The 20,014-nt window shown below is 46.7% G+C and overlaps 1 protein-coding gene across 1 annotated transcript; it reads left to right on the top strand.

Annotated features, from left to right (window-relative positions):
* The first annotated feature begins 1,239 nt into the window (after positions 1–1,239).
* Positions 1,240–17,444, top strand: CFAP263 (cilia and flagella associated protein 263). Its single transcript, XM_078868662.1, has 9 exons — positions 1,240–1,364; positions 4,490–4,619; positions 6,617–6,781; positions 7,665–7,844; positions 10,782–10,862; positions 11,762–11,917; positions 13,894–14,001; positions 14,596–14,751; positions 17,310–17,444. The coding sequence occupies exons 1-9, from the start codon at positions 1,240–1,242 to the stop codon at positions 17,406–17,408; spliced, it is 1,200 nt and encodes a 399-aa protein (XP_078724788.1). The 3' UTR covers positions 17,409–17,444.
* Positions 17,445–20,014: the final 2,570 nt, after the last annotated feature.

Below are 20,014 nucleotides of genomic sequence, written 5' to 3'. Positions count from 1 at the left end.
TGCGAAACTTCTTTTTCACAGATGTCCATCAAGGGGCATCAGAGTCGGCGAGTTACAGCAACGATGACAACAACAATAACATCGATAGGAGTGCAAAGGTGAGAGAAAGTTCGCGGTTCAAATCCAGCGGCCGCCCTGACTATCACCGGGAGTGCATCAACCATACAGATGAATATAAATGCGTCGTTAAAGCCGCCACCACCCGACACAGCCAATTAGTTGAGGTTTGTCACGTAAACAGAACGTGACAATTCGTTACTAGTACAGCACTCACCGGTGTGTTGAAGAGTAAACCCACAAATATATAAATTTGTGGGTTCACTCTCCAACACACAAATATGTTCTGTTTACGTGAAAACCCTTACTAATTGGCTGTCGGGTGGTGGCGGATTTAACGACACATTCATATTCTTGGTTCTTTCGGTAAAGCCACGTAGAATGGAAATAATAAAATAATAAAAATAAAACATAATAAAATAATTCTTACGACAGACGCTGTCTTCTCGACAGACCTGTTCTCCACCTGAGGACGGCTGCTTGCGTTGTGGCCGAAACGTCGTGAGAATTATTTTATTATGTTTTCTTTTTATTATTTTATTATTTCCATTCTACATGACTTTACCGAAAGAACCAAGAAGATGAATCCCTGCAGTCACGAAAGCTTTAAATCGAGACACATTCATAGTTTAGGCGATCTAACCAGAAAAAGCTCTATAATCAATATTGGCCGCGAAAGCTCAACTGCGTGTAAAACTAACCGTGCATATGTTTTATGTAGCGCACGTTACAGACGGAGACGCTATCAATATATATACATGCTGTGCATAGAACGCCAATGTAGAATCCCAAATGCAAGATTATCACGCAGAATCAAATCAACAGCGACGAACATTTAGCAGTTTTTTCCTGGATTTATCTGTTTGCGCATATTCACTTTAATATGTTTTCTTGTTCATGTTTTTTGTTTGTTGCGGTTACACCCGATTCAAGAGCCGAATGGCTCACAGGGCTCTACCAAATATATGGAAATAGAACTGAAACACCATCCACCGACACACACACACATCCATAACAATGACGTCACTCCCGCAATTCACAACGAGTCGCGATGACGTCATTCGCTCGCCGTCACCGCCCCGCCCCCCACCGCGGGCGTTCGTGTCCACGCGCTGATGACGTCGAGGCGCGTCTCCCTGGGCAACCGCCCGCGGAGTTTCCACCCCCCACCCCACCGTTGCCATGACGACCACGATGGCGGAGCGCGACGCGGAGAGCATGGCCGAGGAGGAGGAGGAGGTCGCGCCGCCTCGCGCCGAATCGCCGCCGCTCGAGGAGCCGCTGGCGCAGCGCGTACGCGGCCTGCAGTGAGTAGTAGCGGGGTGGTAGCGGCTCGCACAGAGCGGGACTGCCGACAGAGAGAGGAGAGAGAGAGGCCCCCCCCCCCCGCCGCCGCTCAAGGGAAAGACCCCCTAGGGAGAGGGACCCCCCCCAGGGGGAAAGAGAGAGACCCCCACAAGAGAGAGAGGGTCCCCCAAGGGAGAGAGAGGGACCCCCCAAGGGAGAGGGAGAGACCCCCCAAGGGAGAGAGAGGGACCCCCCAAGGGAGAGAGAGAGACCCCCCAAGGGAGAGAGAGAAACCCCCCAAGGGAGAGAGAGAAACCCCCCAGGAGAGAGAGAGACCCCCCAAGGGAGAGAGAGAAACCCCCCAAGGGAGAGAGAGAGACCCCCCAAGGGAGAGAGAGAGACCCCCCAAGGGAGAGAGAGAGACCCCCCAAGGGAGAGAGAGAAACCCCCCAAGGGAGAGAGAGAGACCCCCCAGGGGAGAGAGAGAGACCCCCCAAGGGAGAGAGAGAGACCCCCCAAGGGAGAGAGAGAGACCCCCCAAGGGAGAGAGAGAGACCCCCCAAGGGAGAGAGAGAGACCCCCCAAGGGAGAGAGACCCCCCAAGGGAGAGAGAGAGACCCCCAAGGGAGAGAGACCCCCAAGGGAGAGAGAGAGAGACCCCCCAAGGGAGAGAGAGAAACCCCCCAAGGGAGAGAGAGAGACCCCCCAGGGGAGAGAGAGAGACCCCCCAAGGGAGAGAGAGAGACCCCCCAAGGGAGAGAGATGGACCCCCCAAGGGAGAGAGAGAGACCCCCCAAGGGAGAGAGAGAGACCCCCCAAGGGAGAGAGAGAGACCCCCCAAGGGAGAGAGAGAGACCCCCCAAGGGAGAGAGACCCCCCAAGGGAGAGAGAGAGACCCCCCAAGGGAGAGAGACCCCCCAAGGGAGAGAGAGGGACCCCCCAGGGGAGAGAGAGACCCCCCCAAGGGAGAGAGAGGGATCCCCCAGGGGAGAGAGACCCCCCAAGGGAGAGAGAGAGACCCCCCGAGGGAGAGAGAGAGACCCCCCAAGGGAGAGAGACCCCCCAAGGGAGAGAGAGAGACCCCCCAAGGGAGAGAGACCCCCCAAGGGAGAAAGAGGGACCCCTCAGGGGAGAGAGACCCCCCAAGGGAGAGAGAGGGACCCCCCAAGGGAGAGAGAGGGACCCCCCAAGGGAGAGAGAGGGACCCCCCAAGGGAGAGAGACCCCCCCAAGGGAGAGAGAGAGACCCCCCCAAGGGAGAGAGACCCCCCAAGGGAGAGAGAGGGACCCCCCAAGGGAGAGAGAGGGACCCCCCAAGGGAGAGAGAGAGACCCCCCAAGGGAGAGAGAGAGACCCCCCAAGGGAGAGAGAGAGACCCCCCCCAGGGGAGAGAGAGAGACCCCCACGGGAGAGAGAGAGACCCCCCCAGGGGAGAGAGAGAGAGACCCCCCCAAGGGAGAGAGACCCCCCAAGGGAGAGGGACCCCCCACGGAACAGAGAGGGACCCCCCAAGGGAGAGGGACCCCCAGGGGACAGCGACAGAGAGACCACAAGAGAGAGAGAGAGACTCCAAGTCAGGGTTTTTCACTCATTCTTAGAGGGTGGACACTTTTGCCGATAAGACATCATCGGTGTGAGGGCCGCCACACATTTGAGACGATTGGGTATCACTGGGTTTGACAGCAGCACCATGATGATGGGTAGTCTTGTCACACGTTGTGTATTGTCGGGGGCTACTCGTCATGGGCCGCACTAAAGGCCACTTATGACCACTGCTCTAAAGGGAGAGAGTCACCGCAAGAGACAGAGAGGAAGCAAGGGGAAGAGTGGGCTCCCATGATTGAGTCAGACCCCATAGGGACAGGGAGAGACACCAAGAGAGAGAGAGAGAGTCACCCTTTGGAATGCCTTGTTTATTCCAGTGTGCAGCCAAGGGTTTTGTTTTCCACATGTACAGTACTGGGTTTGGGAATTCACCGTGTTATATGAGGATAGTTACATTTGTTTATATATCTATGGAGTAGCTACATAATACTCTTAGGTTTTTTTCGGTAAAGTCACGTAGGTAAAAATAAAAATAAATAATAAAAATAATAGAAATAAAATAATAAATCACGACGTTTCGGAGGCAACACAAGCTTCCTTCATCAGGTGTAAAAAGGCAGCAAAATAACTGTAATGGGAGTTATTTGTGATGAGACATTATATAGGGTAAAGACATAAAAAAAATGTCCCATCACAAATAACTCCCACTACAGTTATTTTGCTGTGCCGTTTTATACCTGATGAAGGAAGCTTGTGTTGCCTCCGAAACGTCATGATTTATTATTTTATTTCTATTATTATTTCTATAATTTTATTTTTTTATTTTTACCTACGTGACTTTACCGAAAAAACCTAAGAGTATGAATCCTTGCAGTCACGAAAGCTTCAAATCTAGACTTAGCTACATAATATATAGCTGCCAAATCACAGGGTTTCTAATGACATCACATGGGAAGTGGCATTTTGCAGGTGTCAACCCAATGGATCCTATTTGGTTTGGCACATTGGCCTCAAAGAATTTGGGGGTTTTCTCGTATGAAACGTCTATGTTGTGCTCAGTAGTGAAATGCACTCGCTCCAGACGTATATACCCATGATCAAGTATACAGATCCACACCGTGTAATGGAACTCATTAAAAACATGTTGGTCAAATCTCATTACAAATGTGACCTGTTTAACCAAGCACTCACACTCCCATGAGTAATCCTTGCAACTATATTTCCTTCTTGAACCCTAACAACGTTTGCAATATGAATACACTATCAGAAATGTTACATGGAAATTCTATTATTTCGGACAGAGTATGATGGTAACTTCTAGATTTATTCGGGACATCTCTCACAATGTACAGTATCCCTAGAATGTACTTTGATTTTGCAGTTTCAAAGTAAAGTTTTGACTTCTCAATTCGGTGAGACGTGGGCTAGTATTATGATCATCTGTAAAATATACCCAATATTTCTGACACAGCAGTAGTCTAATCCACATTCACTTGTAACAGCGTCTTCCTGTGTAAGACACCAATTGCTGTTGGTGATATATGTCGGTCAAAAGCACAGCCCAATAATCTTTACCCATCTGCTATTTGCCTTTTATGTAGGCAAACAAATGAAGTCCTGCTTGCAGAGACGGAGATGTTTGAGAAATACTTTAACCGTTTGGATCCCAAAGATTTAAACAGCACTCCTTCTCAGGGTCCGACACCCACCACTTCAATGCAGGATCTGCAGGTCAGTATGCAATGCAACGTGCATCTATATATCAGTGGTGATATATTGCACATGGGCAACAAAGCGAGTTTTATTTTCTTTGCATCATGATTGATGAAAACATTTAAAAGTGTTTCGCAAGTTGAGAGGGCTAGCCATTGAACTGGGCAACTGTAGTAATTGGAATCACAAAGTTTTGGGTTGAAAAACAACATTTGGCAGTGTTGTTGTGTTTTCCAAGTACAAAAGGGGAAAACTAGAAATATTATGTCCACAACTGTAATTGACAGAACAATTTTGACGACAAAATGAGAACAACCCGGTTCTACACTATTTCACGCTGTGATTGGAGTAAATTTCCGGATAGCATATACTATATATCTTCATCAGCCATGATCTATCACTGCTGGATGAAGGCCTTTTCAAGCCATTGCCATCTTCTAGATTTGAAGCTTTCGTGACTGCAAGGAATCATATTCTTAGGTTTTTTCGGTAAAGTCACGTAGGTAAAACATCAAAATTAATGAAAATAAAATAAAATAAAAAACAAAAATCACGACGTTTCGGAGGCAACACAAGTCTCCGTCATCAGGTGGGACCGTCACAGCCGAATTAGCTGCATCAAGTGAGGCAATGATTCAAGAAGTAATCCCTTCAACTTGCTTATAAGCGATTACTTCTTGAATCATTGCCTCACTTGATGCAGCTAATTCGGCTGTGACGGTCCCACCTGATGACGGAGACTTGTGTTGCCTCCGAAACGTCGTGATTTTTGTTTTTTATTTTATTTTAATTAATTTTGATGTTTTACCTACGTGACTTTACCGAAAAAACCTAAGAATACCATTGCCATCTCTCAAGGACTCGGATTACAACAATTCAATTTGGCTCCTGCAGTCAATTTGATTTATATATGTACATATTTTCTTATGCTTTTAATAGAAAATCCAGTGATTGAATCTAAAGATTATTTTTGAGTACTCCATTTAGATATTTGATCAATTCCTTAATTTCTATATTTGGAGTACTCAGGGAAACAATATATATGGGGCAATAACACTCAATCCACACATTAGTAATCTATTTGTTGCACTACCATCTCCTAGCCACCTCAGAGCCCAACAGGTAAGCAGTCTCACACCTCTACTGTACTTGATTACAGATGTGCATCACCGCTTTGAAGTTTCTGTCGATAATAAATGTAACTATCAGATCATGTTGAACTGCATTGAAATTCAATCGTAATTTCTGGACTTAAACTCCCAGGCAGTTGATTTTCATTGCAAATGTTGGGGATTTACTCTCCAAGACACCGGTGGTGCTGAAGTAGTAAACTAATTGGCGCGTTGTTTACGTGACAAACCTTACTAGCTGTGTCGGGTGGTAGAGGGTTATGACACATTTATACTTACGCGATCAAACCCGAAAACCTTTATTATGAATAATATTGGTCGCAAAAGCCTACGTGTTAAACTGTTGGGAAATAGATAAAGAATTGACCAAAATAACCATGTATATTTTTTGTGTCATTGCGCGTTGATGTTTCTCTAAAATAAACGTATCTGGCAAAACAATATCTGCTTCTTGGTTCTTTCGGTAAAGTCACGTAGAAGGGAAATAATAAAATAATAAAAATGAAAACATAATAAAATACAATTCTCACGACGTTTCGGCCACAACGCAAGCAGCCGTCCTCAGGTGAAGAACAGGTCTGTCGGAAAGACAGCGTCCGAATGAACACCGCCAAGCTTGGCAGCGTATATTTAAGCTGAGTTAGGGGAGGAAGGTCTTTCCGACAGACCTGTTCTTCACCTGAGGACGGCTGCTTGCGTTGTGGCCGAAACATCGTGAGAATTATTTTATGTTTTATTTTTATTATTTTATTATTTCCCTTCTACGTGACTTTACCGAAAGAACCAAGAAGATGAATCCCTGCAGTCACGAAAGCTTTAAATCGAAAAACACTATCTGTTCTATGGAATGCCTCTAACCAACGTGCACTCTGCAACCTCTCTCAGACCCGGGGGCTGCGTCGCTCACGGTCGCGAGGCAGTTCGACTGACCGACCGCTGCGGCTCACGGCGGCACAGAAGTGCGAGCTGGCACAGACGGAACTGGAGCAGCTGCGGGCCGAGCTGTTGAGTACGGGCATGGAGGCTGAGCAAGTCCTCGACACCTACAAGGTCGTACTCGGCAATCAAGTGTCTGACCCAGAGGTCGCAAACGGGTTTTGATTCCTTACCCCCCGTACCCGTACCCGGCCACACCAGGGTCGCAACGGGTACCCGTACCCTACCCGATACCCGGCTACCCGTACCCGGCCTGGTATCGGGTAGGGTACGGGTACGGGTACCCGATTGCGACCTCTGGGATGAAGCCATGTTGCAGGCGCGGGTGGGTTGATTCTAGGAACTTGAATTGTGAGAAGAGACAAGACGTTGGGAAATGGGTGACAAACGGTTACTCACCAGTGACTCACGGCCCACCCGTACCCGGCCGCACCAGGGTCGCAAACGGGTACCCGTATCCGGCCGGGTACAGGTAGCCGGGTATCGGGTAGGGTACGTGTATCGGGTACCCGATTGCGACCTCTAGTCTGACCTCACTCTACTCAGGTTTGGCAGTTGGCAGCATCAGGTTTACCAGCACTTTTGGCCACAGTACGTAAGTATGTATGGTGAACTTCTTTTGCACCGTACATAGTCAACCGTGCTAATCAGACCCGTGCTGAGCCAGCCTGGCTTTTTCTCATTAGATACCGGGTTGTTTTTCCACTGCAGAAGCCGAGCCATGCCGCTGATCTTACGCGGAATTAATGGTGATGTTTGTTGCTGGCCGTTTGACATTTTGGGTATTTGGGCCTTTTCTGAGCAATAGTACAAAAAATATTAAATTAAAAAAATTAGAGTATATCAAATTTGTGCTGTATTTAAGAAAAGCATAATTTCCTGTGTGTTATGTACGTATTCGACATTCACCTCAGCTCATTCTGCAGGAAGATACCATTGTAACATGGGGTGGTACGGTGTGCTGGTCATGTGCCTTTGTGTCTGGCGTGGAGGTCAGGCCACGATGGAGGAGGCAGACATTAGGCTGACAGAGTTCAGGAGAGCACAAGTCGAGTTCGAGCGCGATATCCTTAAGACCAAGACGGGCACTGGCAAGGGACGAGACGCTGCCGGAGGGCTGGCTCGGCTGCCGGCCGACAAGATCCTGCACTACATGGAAGACAGGATTCATGCTCGGGTACAGCCACACACATCCCGCACTTATCCTTCCTAGACTTTAGCACACGGCTGCGAATGTCCTTTGACACCTCACAAAAATATAAAGGTGGCTAATGGATTTGAGTCGTCCCTCCGTCGTTTCTCGGATGCACCGCTGCGGGTGGTTTGTGCGTTGTTGCGATGGGCTTACGACCGGATTTTGATCCAATGTGACCGTTATTTTTGTGCGCAATTTTATTCCGATAGAAAATTGAGAACGGCTTGTGTTTTTATAATTCTTGGTTCTTTCGATTGCTTGTGTTGCAGTCGAAACGTCGTGAGAATTTTTATTGTTTTATATTTATATTATTTTATTATTTCCCTTCTACGTGACTTTACCGAAAGAACCAAGAAAAATGAATCCCTGCAGTCACGAAAGCTTTAAATCAAAATATAGCTTGTATTTTGTCAGCAAGAGGTAAATTCCAACAATCTACAAGCGTCTCCCTGCCCAAGCGAGCGATGGGATCGTACTCACTTCTGTTGGTGGCCCTGAGCCAATGGAGGAAATGCCACATTGCTTTAGTGGGAGCCAGACACCCCCCCATATGCTAACCATTGTTGATCTCCCTTCCCACAAAGTGGGAATCAACTTTTTATTGCCTGGGGGGGATAATGAGCTGTGCCAACAACTGACTATGATTTGACCTCGCCACTCTTTCATTGCAAACACGTTGAGCAGAGGGCCGTCTGGCCAAATACGGATGACGAGTGGGGCTTAACAATGTGGCCTATTCATTGTCAAATTAAATTCATAATGAGGAATGAGCTCAAGATTCACGTTTTCAAGTGACCCCAAGGTGACCTGCAGTAACATGTTTATTAGGATATCAGTGGTCTGTGTTGATAGTGGTACACAAGTAAACACATTTTTGACCACGTTCAGCCTTAATTCTGCCTTTTTAGCAATAACATTTATTGATTCAAATTTTCGTCATTTTTCCCTTCGTCGAATTGCCCTTAAAAGGAGCCATTGCCTGAAACATTTGTTTCAGGCAATGGCTCCTTTTGTTAGTGATGGATGTGCTTCGTTATATTTCTTGGTTGAAACATTACCACGGATAAATATAATTGCTCATTGCACATCCATGGAGAGAGTTTTTTTCTAAATGTAATTTAGATGACAATAGGTACAAGAATGGTACTGATTCAAATAATCTTTCATTGAGGTAAATTGAATGAATGTCGCTGTTGTATTGTGTTGTTAATTTCATTAAACATACGCTGTGGGGGTGGCTCTGCATTGGTGTGTAGTGTGTTTGATATCGCATTGTTTGCCGAATAATATTCTCTTTGTCACCAAAGGTATTGTAAAAGTGATTCGTGTTTTTGCAGCTTCGCCTTGAGTCTAAGCCCTCGGGGGGGTCGTGTACGATGAAGAATGTTGAGGGTCATTTGTGTAAAAGTTTGCACTGCCTGGAGCCTGTGGCTGGGAGCAAGCCAAACTTTTTGTGATAAATCTCACAAATAGTTCACATTGTTGTCAGTGCCTCAAGGACTGCGGTTGTCGTGCTCAACGAGATTCAGCCTGAGGCCATGTGACCTATTCGTAGTGAGACAATGACTGCCTCCCTGCACTCATACACCAGATTGTCTCATGATGCACTTCTTTGTGACGATATTGCCACGGTCATTGCTTTCACAGCTAGCAAATGTCATTCTCCCAAGACTTGCAGCACTTTTTTTAACCCACTCTGGTTCGACATTTTATACATACCATATGGCTCTTAGTGCATGCACAAATATGTAATGCTACTACATTGTCCCCCACTCTCATGTTATGCTTACGTATGGCAATCTGTTCAGGAGCTAAATGCCATTCTCACGACGTTTCGACTGCAACACAAGCAATCATCATCAGGTGTGAAATCCACAGCAATAAAATTTGAAAAAAGTGGCGGTTTTCTCCTAACGTCAGCACCACGAACAGCGATTTAAAGCTTTCGTGACTGCAGGGATTCATATTCTTGGTTCTTTCGGTAAAGTCACGTAGAAGGGAAATAATAAAATAAAATTAATAAAAATCATCACGACGTTTCGACTGCAACACAAGCAATCATCATCAGCAATCATCATCATGCCCTCTCATGGTGTGAAAACCACAGCTGTGGTTTTCACACCATGAGAGGGCATCAGGAGTTCGTGTAGTTTTGCGATTTCACAGTTGCATGGCCACAATTGCACAACTGTGACTTGTGTGTCTTTAATTTTCCATATATGAAGGAGATGTGGCTGCGATTAGCACGGTTGGCTACATACGGTGTGAAAGAAGTTCAATATGCATACATGTGCGCATCGACCTCGTGACGTTCTGATGCAGTTGATGAATCCATCGCAAGTGTTTTCGAGGTGGAACGTCAAAGCCACGGGGTGCGATGTTTGGATCTCGAATGTGGTGTTCATTCTGGACATCCACGTTGCTCCACTCTGTTTGCCAGCGATCTTCTGGATCTGGGTGAGATTCTACGATAGTGACAACGCGATCCCAGAAGGGGGATTGGGACTCGAGTTTGCTGCGAGGTAAACTGCTGAGGTCATGGTCGATGATGGTTGTTGTTGACAAGAAAACGTGTGAACTCCCTTGCAGTTTGCATGTCTCTGCGGATATCTGGTGGCAGAACGTTCACCAGAACAGCGAGCCAGGGGGGTTGGTTTTAGTGTCACGGTTATGATGCACATCACGTCGTTCATTCTCATAAGACATTCAATTAACTTGATGCATCTGTATTTACTCAAAGTCACAAAGTTATGTGAATTTTTTTCCCCGTTATTCTCAGGGTGTTATCTCTTGCAGTCCTTCGGCCAAGAGACTGACTGTAAACACCACCTACTGAGCCTGCATGTTTGAGAAGTTCCAAAATTCAGATCGCAGTCACGCGCAAGTCACGATTTGCTGCTGTGTGCTATGTCGGCGCAGGATACGCTGATAGAGAAACTGCGTTTAAGGAATGGAAGCCTGAAGATGCAAAACAAGAAGATGCTCCTCCAGCTACAGCAGGTCAGACTGATTCATTTCCCCTAAAATCCTCAACGTTGTGACCTCACACTGCTATCGCTTACTTGCACGTATACACTAGGCCCAAAGGAAGCTTCCTTGCAAATGCAATCAACTGCTGTATGTAGAAAGACGGTGGTTTAGGAGACGGTTAATGTTTCCTCAGATGCAATTCATTAACATACTCACACTTTATTAAATGTGTAAGGGATGCCGAGAGGTGAAACCTATTCGGAAATTTAATTAATATACACTCACTATGTCTAACGGCTCCTCCTCGTGATTTCGAATAGCGTGCTTACCTCTCATTGGTGAGGAGCTATCATGGGGGCAGCTAAAATAGGGGATACACAAATCGGATTTTGAAGGTGGAGAACAATCAGGTCGGATTGGTTGTCAAGGGAAAACTAAATGGAAATGAGGGGGTCGGTTGGGAGACTGTTAGGGGAAGTGAATGGGATTTGTGGAGAGTCATGGAACGTTTTGGGAACGGATGGAGAAGGGGATAAAAGTATGGGTAGAAGGGGTGGTGCCTGAACGGAATGATGCACTGATGTGTGACGTGCTGTGCGGAAGACGGGATGAAGACCGAATTCAAGACTCACACGACTGGAAATCCTTTACAAACACATCGGACTAATGCAGTCACCGGTTATTTTCACTGAACTGTCGTTACTCTGAATGGGAAATACATCGTTTCACTCTTGGCGAATGCGTAACTTCAACATTTCTAAAAAGCCTGGATGGCTGCATAACCTACTGGTTCGAGTAGTTGCCGCTGAGCAAAGTTGACTGCATGTAACCATTGCAAGTTGTCTGGCTATCAGTTCGGGAAGACAAGTCTCGCTCACGTCCCATTCTTAAACAGCCAGTGCTATGTGTGGGATACGCCGTGTCTGCAGAAGGAGGAGATGGGAGAGGCTCTACACGAGGTAGACTTCAGCCAGCTGCAGATTGAGAACAATCAATTTGTGGAGAAAATTGACGAGAGGAACCAGGACATGCTGAGGCTGAAACTCACGGCGGCCAACACATTGCAAGTCCTCAACTCCTACAAGGTATGGCACTGGAGTGCAAGGAGTGGCACTGGGGTACAAGGGGTGGCACTGGAGTGCAAGGGCTGGCACTGGGGTACAAGGGCTGGCACTGGAGTGCAAGGGGTGGCACTGGAGTGCAAGGGGGGCACTGGGGTGCAAGGGGTGGCACTGGAGTGCAAGGGGTGGCACTGGAGTGCAAGGGGTGGCACTGGAGTGCAAGGGGTGGAACTGGGGTGCAAGGGGGGCACTGGGGTGCAAGGGGTGGCACTGGAGTGCAAGGGGTGGCACTGGAGTGCAAGGGGTGGAACTGGGGTGCAAGGGGGGCACTGGGGTGCAAGGGGTGGCACTGGAGTGCAAGGGGGGCACTGGGGTGCAAATGATGGAAAAGATTCACTCATAATATTGGCTAGAACACCCACGAGTTAAATTATTTGTAAGCCTTATAATTTGAGTTACAGTCAGCCCTAGCCATGTCTTTGCATTACACTGACATTGTATTGAAGTGTATGGGAGTGACCTTGCAGCATAACCGTCAACCCCTTATCAGTGCCCCCTACCTTATTACAGACCCATTCAGACCTTACTGGTCACCCCGTGCCCCTTATAAATCTCAACGTTCGTCCTACAAATTCCCATCACGAGGGAGAAACACAAACAAATAGACAAAACAACGTTTTGTTGTTGCCCGTATGGAAACGGCTGTACGCCGTATGGACCTGAAAACTCAATTTCCCTGTACATGGATATGGGGTTAACCCGTATGGGTTGACAGCTGTGTCACAGCCACATGGCTTAAAGACCATCATGATGTACTTGTAACTTCAACATCTGTTTTTCTCATTAACACACCTTCACATGTGTGTCATACAGCCCGAGACGTACGGCCTCGGTGTGCCCCTGCAAGGGCCGCTTGTTTTCTTTTCCGTTGCGGCGTTCTTTAATCGACACCTCTAGGCAGCTGGTGACAGCAACACTCTCGTGACATGGGGCAAGGAAGTGATGATGCTCACCACGAGACGCTTGTGAGGCAGTTAAAACGGCAGGAATAACAGTTGGACGATAAGTGGACACGCGTTCTCTTAGGAAAAAATAAGAATAGGTTTTGCCCTTTCTGGCAATAAAGCAGGTGTTAAGATATTAAAATAATAAAAATAAAACAATACAATTCTCACGAGGTTTCGATTGCAACACAAGCAATCATCATCAGGTGTGAAAACCACAGCTGTGGTTGTGTTGCAATCGAAACGTGATAATTGTATTGTTTTATTTTTATTATTTCCCTTCTACGTGACTTTACCGAAAGAACCAAGAATATGAATCCCTGCAGTCACGAAAGCTTTAAATCGAGCTGTTAAGATGTTCACACACCAAATTGAAACCTTTTCCAAGGAATCAATTTCGCATTAACCACACGTACTTGTGGTGAACATGCAAACAAACATACTCTGGTTACATAAGCAATGTCTTTGAAACTCATTGGCCTACACAAGAGACAGCTTTCAATAGGGCCTAGTCTCACCACCAGTGTCAGACCAGACAACGCCAAAAGGCAAACAGTACAAAGACAATGCCACTATCAGAACGTTTATAGATCGGGGTGATATAAGAATACTTTGATACTGGCAAAAAGGTCCCCTTTTATACACGTTCCCTTGGTTGCACTCCGTTAATGTGCAACCTTTAACTGTACTATGAGCTGTCAGTCAGCAAGCCTCTTTCCTCTCTACATCAGAAGCAGAATCTTTATTTAGACTGAAGGGATCCGATGAGCTATACAGCTCTCTTTCACAGATGTCCAGTTAGGGGCAGGTCAGCATGTTACAACAACAAACAATACACAAACAAACGACCAGAGTGCAATAAGCCCGGCACAGACACCGTTACCATCGTAGGGGTGAACGTGCGATGTTTATGTCACGTACTCCGCGTGTCTTTGTTGCGCTAAGCATATTACGGTTACGCACGGTTGTTGAGCGGCGTCTCATTTGTGGTCACAGAAAAAACTGAACCTGCTTATGGAGGAGGCTCGGGCCATGGAGCGTGACATTGCTTCTCGGCACGAGATGCTCAAGAGCATCGACGTGGAGACCGTGGCGGTGGAGGAAGTGAGGATCTTGACATTGTGCATGGCAGTGGGCATAAGTTCATCATTCCACCCTGCAGCACACAGTTAAACACATTCCTGCGGAGGGAGCTGGTAGGAACGTTGGGTTGCTCGGTCAATGGCCAGGGTCAACGGCGGCGTGGTGTATTCCGCAAATATGCCCGACTGTGAGGGCGGGCACAAGACGGCGTGAGTAGGTTAAACGTTGAGTTTTATAAGGGCACCACGGGGTGACCAGCCCCTCCCGACCCAGCTCCACCCCTCCCACCCAGCCCCTCACCACCAGCCCCTCCCCACCCAGCCCCTCCCCACCCAGCCCCTCCCCACCCTCCCCACCCAGCCCCTCCCTGCACGACGGACACAATATCCCGTGGGCTGGTGTAACCAGGAGGTTCCTACCAGTACCATTGTGTTTCTAGCCAACGTCGAGATGACAGGGTGAGAGATGGGCAACATCAGGATTCGGATTGAACTGAGAGTTGTGGCTCAAGGGGTTTATGCTTAAATAGTAGACAAATGTATCTAGGGGTTAGCTGTGTGCCTTACTAGGTGGCCATCCTATGTTAATTGAGTTGTCTCTGGGGTGAATGAGCAGGAGAGGATGAAGGCAGAACGTCTGAACAGGCAACTGCGGGCACAGCTGTCCGAGTTCCGTGTCCCTCCCGTGATGGAATACGTCCAGCACAAGGCCCAGTTGCTGGACTTGCAGAATGAAGTGTGCAGCTGGGAGCGTAAAGTGGAGATTGCAACGGTGAGTGCATGTCGTCACACACTTGTTCATTAAACAAACACTAATAGCTCCTCCCTGGTATTGGTCCAGGTGCGTACCAGCTCAGTTGGTTGTCGATATTAGGCATTTACAAAGGCCTTGAACAAGCAGCTCACTGGAGATGCACCAAAAGTCATTCCAAGATTCCACACAAGAGAATAACATTTCATCTCATCCACACTGTGTTCAACCACCACATTGCAAGTCACAACAACGTACTCACCCACTCACCGCACTGCAGGTCACCACAACTTACTCACCCACTCACCACTCTGCAGGTCACAACAACGTACTCACCCACTCACCACACTGCAGGTCACAACAACGTACTCACCCACTCACCACACTGCAGGTCACAACAACCCACTCACCCACTCACCACACTGCAGGTCACAACAACTTACTCACCCACTCACCACACTGCAGGTCACAACAACACACTCACCCACTCACCACTCTGCAGGTCACAACAACGTACTCACCCACTCACCACACTGCAGGTCACAACAACTTACTCACCCACTCACCACACTGCAGGTTACAACAACTTACTCACCCACTCACCACACTGCAGGTCACAACAACACACTCACCCACTCACCACTCTGCAGGTCACAACAACGTACTCACCCACTCACCACACTGCAGGTCACAACAACTTACTCACCCACTCACCACACTGCAGGTTACAACAACTTACTCACCCACTCACCACTCTGCAGGTCACAACAACTTACTCACCCACTCACCACACTGCAGGTCACAACAACACACTCACCCACTCACCACTCTGCAGGTCACAACAACGTACTCACCCACTCACCACACTGCAGGTCACAACAACACACTCACCCACTCACCACTCTGCAGGTCACAACTTACTCACCCACTCACTACACTGCAGGTCACAACAACTTACTCACCCACTCACCACACTGCAGGTTACAACAACTTACTCACCCACTCACCACTCTGCAGGTCACAACAACGTACTCACCCACTCACCACACTGCAGGTCACAACAACTTACTCACCCACTCACCACTCTGCAGGTCACAACAACTTACTCACCCACTCACCACACTGCAGGTTACAACAACTTACTCACTCACTCATCACACTGCAGGTCACAACAACTCACTCACTCACTCACCACACTGCAGGTCACAACAACACACTCACCCACTCACCACTCTGCAGGTCACAACAACTTACTCACCCACTCACCACACTGCAGGTTACAACAACGTACTCACCCACTCACCACACTGCAGGTTACAACAACTTACTCACCCACTCACCACACTGCAGGTTACAACAACTTACTCACCCACTCACCACACTGCAGGTTACAACAACTTACTCACCCACTCACCACACTGCAGGTCACAACAACTTACTCACCCACTCACCACACTGCAGGTTACAACAACTTACTCACCCACTCACCACACTGCAGGTCACAACAACACACTCACCCACTCACCACACTGCAGGTCACAACAACTTACTCACCCACTCACCACACTGCAGGTTACAACAACTTACTCACCCACTCACCACACTGCAGGTCACAACAACTTACTCACCCACTCACCACACTGCAGGTCACAACAACTTACTCACCCACTCACCACACTGCAGGTCACAACAACACTCACCCACTCACCACACTGCAGGTCACAACTTACTCACCCACTCACTACACTGCAGGTCACAACTTACTCACCCACTCACCACTCTGCAGGTCACAACTTACTCACCCACTCACCACACTGCAGGTCACAACTTACTCACCCACTCACCACACTGCAGGTCACAACTTACTCACCCACTCACCACACTGCAGGTCACAACTTACTCACCCACTCACCACACTGCAGGTCACAACAACTTACTCACCCACTCACCACACTGCAGGTCACAACTTACTCACCCACTCACCACTCTGCAGGTCACAACTTTTATCTGATTCGTCTCTCCCATCATCTCTTTTGACAAGCTCTTATAACCTTGCTCGATTCCAGAAACATGTAACTCATATATATATAAACTAGTGCTGTATATTTGCTGACCACTTGTTGCCTTGAAGCCTGTGCTTATCAACTGTGCTTTGTATTGTGTTTGTATGTGCAGCAAGAAGGCATAGTAGGGGGTACAGGTTGTGCATCGGCCAGTCAACTCGGTCAGTCAACCCATGGCACCTAGCTCTGCCCCATGACTTCCTGCCAGTGGGCGTTCGCCACTTCACATAGCCTTAAAGTGCACATAGCCTGGCACAAGCGCCTTGGTGATGTCACCCCCACTTAGTGGTGAATGGTGGTTATATATAGTACGCATGTGTGAATTTTTACTTGCGTACATAGACCTGCGTGTGGATGTTTCACGTATGTAGCTTTATGTTCGTTAAGCCTGTTTGTGTACATGTATTTACATGCTGGGCACTGTCCAAGTGTGTGCGCGTGCCCTGGTGTGTCTGCTATCATGATGATTGTGTGCAGTAAGATGTGTGTTGATAAACCGTTTATATTTGTTAACAGATGCAACTACAGGCTCACAAAAGCACCTGGAAGAGGCTGAAAACAGCCAGCGTTCAGCACAAGGAGTATCCAGTGCCCGACTCGGCGCACTGGCTATAAATAATACTCATCACAGCACCTCCCCAAATAATACAATTGGGATAGATCCACTAGTGGAGCCAGTGGGGGGGGAGGGGGTGGCACGTGCCCCCCCCCCCAATGATCCGATCGAATTCCCTAATTTCGATCGGATCATTGGGGTTTATTCGTAATAAATCGGCATTTTGCGACCCTCACTGCCACTGTGTAGCATATTATTGTGTGCCAGGGACTCTATGAGATGATAGGACAATAGTCTGAGTCCATAATTGGCAATAAGTAACGGCAAAGCAGTTATAAGTGACTCACAGAATTGTGCGCAGTTGCGTATACAGTACACGACTTCCCTGAAGGCATTCACCTTCAGCGAGCGCGATGCCGATCACACAACGCGGTTCGAATTCGACTCTCAATTGATGGCTGCTCCTATCATTTTTCATTGCTGGAGGGGTTGCCCCCCCCCCCCCACCTGAATATCCTGGCTCCGCCATTGGACAGATCATCACCCGTTTTCCTGCAAGATTATCCCTTGGGTCGCACCTTGTTCACAGTCTCAGGTAATGTGGCAATTCACAATTGATATTTGGGTTAGGCCACGTAATGACTTGACCAAACTCAGCGGCAATTAGTTGCGTTTCACTTGAAACTGCATCAAGCATCTTCAGGGCAAGATCCAGAGAGAATAAAATGCACGTCATTCAATTTTAACCCAAAAATAAATGAATTTGCAGAGAAAATCTAGATATTAGGATGTGGGAAATTACTACGTTTTATTTTGTGTTAAAAAAAAATTTGCAATTGCAGCATTTAATGCAGACTCGATATGAGCTGCTTGTAAATTGAAATGAAAATGTAATTGTATTACAACATGTTAAATAGGTTTTTTATGCACCGACCCCTAAGACAATGAATGTATCTTGACAGTAAATCATTTATTGCAGTTACATTGAGTTAAATTTTAGTCAAATGTTAATGAGGTAGGTCGATGCTCTTTGAGATTAAAATCTTTCAATGCAATAATATCAAGGAAGAAAAACCATGCATATGCGAGGATTCTGTAACACTATCCAACAGTTGACTTCAGAAGTATTTAAATTGCGATAATGGATCATCTTGATCAGTTATTATGCCTCCGTATTACACAGCCTGGCAGAGAAAATACATTAACACTTTTAACCAGAGTTGAAAAGCATGAAAAGCATAAAAAGAATTCCACCCCCCCCACCCCCCAAAATTACAAAAAAATATATATACCGTACTTACAAATGTTAACCCATGCAGCAAATAAAAAAAGAAGAATCAGACTATACTGGTGCAGAATGTAGCTTAACAGAAGATGCAATAATATTATCCGTAACTTGGACAATCCACACTGACCTTTCTCCACATTTGTTTTGAGGTTTGGGATTATGAAAAAAAAACAAGGTAAATTATATTTAAATAACTACATTAAATGACCTGCGTGTGACAAATATGAGACCTTGCTCTATGGGATGCCGATGACTTAGAACAGGCAATACATTTACCTGGGTAAACTAACGGATCTCCAAGAACATGTTTGCACGAGAGTTGATACTAGATTTGAAGCTTTCGTGACTGCAGGAATCCATACTCTTTGGTTCTTTCGATAAAGTCACGTAGGTAGAAAAATTCAATAAAAAGTTGTATATTTAATAATAAATAATATTTTATTTTTCTACCTACGTGACTTTAACGAAAGAACCAAAGAGAAGAGTTGATACTCCTTTAAAGCGTGTTATATAAACACACTGACTAAACCAAGCTTTCGGAAGGGAGTTATCCAATACGTTCTACCTTTTAGCTGCAAATGATTTCCTAATCAAACCACAATTGAGCATACATAATAAAAAAAACATTTCTTAAGTGCATTCACAGAACAATATCAATATGTTGTCATGCTTCCATTTCAGTTACTGACAAATGGTCGTCATTTGCAGATGTCATTGCCCTGCCCCCACCATTCATGATGGGTTAAGCTTGAAAACTGACTGGGTAATTCTTACGACCATTGTGTAAGTCAGCTTATCAGCTTCCACTACAATAAGTTTTCATGGCATTTTATTAAACGTACATTACACGGTAATGTCAGGAAGGCATTCTGTGTTACAATTGTATCGTTTCCTGACCGCAAAAACTGAAAACATAGGTGGCAGGTTTCCATTGTAATACAAATACAAACATACCAGAGATTGCATTAAAACTTCTGCATTTACTGAAAGCAATGTCCGTGCATGCATTGTAAACTCATAAAACAGCAAACAGGGAATGTGGATTACATCTTCTTCTTGTGCCTCTGTCTGAGGGTACAACATCATAGCTACCCCCGCTGCAGAATATCCCATCCCTGCTCTCCCAGGACCTTGCCCTCACACGATTTTCACAATGCAGGCATGCAGTCTCGAAACCCATTCCAGTTTCCACCGGGTTCGATTTCCAACCTGGGCGCCGACCTCTGAGGAGTTTGGAGGTTCTCCCCGTCTTGGATGTGCTCTGTGTTCTCTGGTTTCCTCCCATAGATGACGATCATAAACATACAATGCACCTTTATTCGTCACAACATCATAATGTTGAAACATTACCTGCAAATCACTCAATTTGGATTACAC

This window comes from Lampetra fluviatilis, chromosome 26 (assembly GCF_964198595.1).
Source record: "Lampetra fluviatilis chromosome 26, kcLamFluv1.1, whole genome shotgun sequence".
Taxonomy (NCBI): Eukaryota; Metazoa; Chordata; class Hyperoartia; order Petromyzontiformes; family Petromyzontidae; genus Lampetra; species Lampetra fluviatilis.
Note: the sequence above shows the minus strand (reverse complement) of the source record. Positions and strands in the feature narration are given on the sequence as shown.

Coding starts and splice junctions, on each gene's coding strand:
- CFAP263 (XM_078868662.1), top strand. CDS start 1,240: ATGACGACCACGATGGCGGAGCGCGACGCGGAGAGCATGGCCGAGGAG. Junction 7,845..10,781: donor AAGACAGGATTCATGCTCGG/GTACAGCCACAC, acceptor ATGTCGGCGCAG/GATACGCTGATAGAGAAACT. Junction 14,752..17,309: donor GTAAAGTGGAGATTGCAACG/GTGAGTGCATGT, acceptor ATTTGTTAACAG/ATGCAACTACAGGCTCACAA.